Source organism: Octopus bimaculoides, chromosome 4, assembly GCF_001194135.2.
Source record: "Octopus bimaculoides isolate UCB-OBI-ISO-001 chromosome 4, ASM119413v2, whole genome shotgun sequence".
Classification (NCBI taxonomy): Eukaryota; Metazoa; Mollusca; class Cephalopoda; order Octopoda; family Octopodidae; genus Octopus; species Octopus bimaculoides.
The window spans coordinates 39,503,485-39,507,378 of NC_068984.1; the positions used below are offsets into that span (position 1 = coordinate 39,503,485).

General features: G+C 35.2%; 1 protein-coding gene across 1 annotated transcript in view; it reads right to left on the reverse strand.

Moving 5' to 3' along the window:
• LOC106879413 (coiled-coil domain-containing protein 13) overlaps positions 1-3,894 on the reverse strand; it is an 84,781-nt gene that overhangs the window by 29,497 nt on the left and 51,390 nt on the right. The window contains exon 10 of the mRNA XM_014928969.2: positions 511-587. Within this exon, the coding sequence (XP_014784455.1) occupies positions 511-587 (77 nt within the window). The remainder of the gene's footprint in view (positions 1-510; positions 588-3,894) is intronic.

A 3,894-nucleotide genomic window follows, 5' to 3' on the forward strand; every position in this document is an offset into this window, starting at 1 on the left:
GAAAAAAGCAAATAAAACGAAGGTATGGAGATTAAATACGCTTTACATCGCTTAATGAGCCAAAGGAGTAAATGTAAACAACTGAATACTTGTCAGTGATTGGTTGAAATTATCGAAATAAGACAATTTTTTACATGAAATAAATTCGAATACAAAAATATTTTTCTGTTCTATAACACAAAATAGATAAGTATACGAAGTTTGAAAGTCTTTCGGTACCAAAAACACTACGTAAAACATTAATGAAAAATGTGGCCCCCGTTTTAAAAAAGATCCAAAATTAATATGAACCCCAATTCTTTATATTCCACATCATTTACTTTTTCTGCCAATGTCTGGTCTCTGTTATGTTGTTTTCATTGAATGAGTTATTTTATTTTGTCAGTTCAATAAATTAGTTCAGTTCATACATGTTCTTCAACATTTCATATAACCAAATCAGTTAAAGTAAAATTTTAAAAGAAGATATACATGAAAAAGTAGAGGATTTATCAAATTTATTATCATTACCTGGCTTTTAAACAATCACATTTTGTTTTTAAATTAGCATAGTTTTCATGGGCATTTTTTAACTCTGTTTCCATTTTCTGAAAATTAAAAGTATCTTAGTTATTGGTTACATTGTGGAATAAACATGGAGAAAAAAAAACATTTTTTTATTCTAGGCAAACAATTAATGCTCATTTGTGGAGGGAGGGAGGGTGTGTACAGGTCATTAAATAAACTCCAGTATATTAAAGTTACTTATTCTAACAACCATTGGGAAATGAAAAACAAAGCAAATTTTTATTGGATTTGAAATGTCAGAAACAAAGCAAGCCAAACTATGTATAGCATTTAGCCCAACATTCTTCTTTTTCTGCAAACATCTGCTGTTATAAAGATGATTTTGTGGAGAATTTCAAATAAATTATATAAATGAAACATTAATTACACTGTACAACAAAAATGAACATTATTTCGACTACAGAGATGAGAATAACGTTTTCTAGGGTAGTTTTATGTGTAGTTCTAGGGTAGTTTTATGTGTAGTTCTAGGGTAGTTTTATCACGAAAATGGCAACCATTTCTCACAGGATGACTCTAGTTCATGGTAATTCAGCTTTTTAATATTAGAGTATTTTTTTAATTTTAATTTTCAGAGGAAAAAACTATAAAATACCTATAAATATTTAATTAGATCTTTAATTAAAATAAAAATTGCATTAAAATGTCAAAAGGGCAGTGTAAAAGTCACCCAAAAGATTTTCTTATATCTGTGGTGCTGTGACATTCCAGAAGAATGCAAGAAACATTATGCTATTGGTAAAAAATACCGTATTACTTTTAAATTGGTGTCAAGATAGGAGACCAAGATAAAAGTTGGGCACCACATATCTGTTGCACAACATGTACCAATAGTCTTTCAAAATGGTCTTTGGGAAAGTCAAGAATTATGCAGTTTGGCATTCCAATGATTTAGCATGAATCACAAGATCACCATTCTGATTGCTATTTTTATCTTGTAGATGTTAAAGGTGTGTTTTCATTTGCATTAAACCTAGCATATATTTATCTAAATATATTTATTTCTATTCGATACATTAAATATAGGAAATGCTATTATATAATTTATTTTCTTAACAAGTATAACAATGAAGAGTGTGTCGTCAGTGCATGTATCTGAATCTGAAATCTGCCATTTGGCCTGTACCTCATTTGGCCAGCGTTCTAATATCTGCAGTACCTGCAAAAATGGTTTTATCCAATACTAGTGAATCAGAAGAGAATTGTGAACAAGGTGAGTTGTACGTGCCTGCATCAGAACAGTCCAGACTGAAACTCCTAACACAGGATGAGTTAAACGATCTTGTTCAGGATTTGAGATTAACAAAAATGCAGAGCAAGTTACTGGCTTCTGGGTTAAAGGAAAGAAACTTGGTAACTTAAGACATCAGCATTACAAAATTTCAAAACCGTATAGATAGTTTAATAGAAAAATTTGAAATGAATGGCAGCTTGTGTTATTGTAACGACATACCGGGATTCTTTAAAGAGCTTGGCTTAAATTACGATCCTAGTGAGTGGAGGCTATTCATAGACATGTAGGCACAGTCAACTCCCTTGACAGTGGCTGTTTAAATAATCATGCACTAGATGGCACAAGAGTGGTTAGGTGCTGACACTTCCAAGAGTGGTTAGGTGTCTTGGGACTTCCTCTTTTTGTGGCAAGACACCAGACTGTGAAAACATAACCTAGTTGGCTCTCATACAACACACACCAGCTAACAGACATGAGATAGAACATGGAAGGTGAACATGTACTCCATTCATCAAACTCTTTCCTTTAGTGTTCAACTGTATATGTTTGAGACCTCTAGTAAAGGTATTTAAAGTTACAGCCTCATTCTATGAATTCATTGTACCGTGTTCCTTTATTAAATTATATTACAGCCTTCTGAACTGAGTCATCATTAGATGGCTCCACAACCTGACAATACCACCATCTAAAATGGTGACCTGATGTGGAACACTGACCCGACTTAGAAACACATTCCTAAAAGATCTACAGCCTTCGTTTCAACAGCCATTGAATTTGTATGCTTCGCGATGTTCGAATTCAGGATTACCTCTACATTCTCATCCATCACAAGTGAAAAGCTAAGAAAAATTTTTCTATGTTAAAGTTTTTCATTTTGTCAATGTCTTCCAGAGCCTATAACTAAAGACTTCTTTGTAGCTGAGACCTTTGTGGTTTTGTACACAAAAAACTTCACAGTTATTTCATCCTAACAACTTCTTGGCAGTTTTTTTCATGTTTCACGAGACGTCAGTTCATTCTTACACAGCGTCCTCTACTTGCTGAAAATAGCAGTAAAATGCACATTTACATTTCAGATACTACTGAAGTATCTCTTGTCGCCATATTGTCTTCACTACCAAAAAACAATTTGCGCCATTTTCATGTGAGAATCGCACATCATATTTTTTTTCGTGTTGTAACTGAATTTACAACTTGGACCTTTGAAGACACAGCCTCCCAAGGGAATTTTCTTCTTGCATGTAAACAGAAGAAAATTTTATCCGGAATTTTCTCTGGAATTCACATGGACAACAAATTTTCCTACATGCTAGGTATGAATTTCTCTCTCTCAATTCATATTATTGTTGATGTGGGCACTCCAACTGAGATTGTTATCAGCAATTACTCCTAGGTCTCTGATATTATTAGATGCTGTGAGAAGTTACCCTAAAGGAAGAGAGCATGGTTGTTTAAGCATAGTCTTTTTTCCAAAATGCATCAGCTCAAATTATCCCTCGTTTAGTTACATTTTGTTTTTGTCTGCCCATTGACTCACGGCATATAGATCAGACTGGATTTGAGTTCAGTCTTCTTCTTCATTGATGATTTTCTGGAGCTTAGTATCATCAGCAAATATTTTCACTTTGCTGTGTTTTATGACGTTGGGAAGGTCGGTTATACAAATTATAGAGAAGTGGGCCCAAAACAGACCCCTGAGGGACACCACTGGTGACTTTTGCTGGGCTTGACTCCATCGACCACAACATATGTTCTGTTCACCAGGGAATATTCAATCCAGTGTAGAAGTTTTCTGTGGTGTATGCGTGCGAATAGATGTAATCGCCTTACCTCGGTTTTCCTTTCGTCGACTGCGAGTCTGTCTTGCGGTATCTGATCCTTGAAGCTTGCCCCGACCCAAAGAACACCAGGAATAGCAGCTGCTTCTCCTAAACCTAGACCGCCACTTAACACATCTTGTCCTGACCACAACCCCGTTCGAAAAAGGGCACGAATCCAGATTGAGGCTCCCTCTGCCCTTTTTCCTCTTCTGGTCAGCCTCCCCAGACACTGACGTCATACCACACGCCACCCTGATCTTAAAGATCACGTTC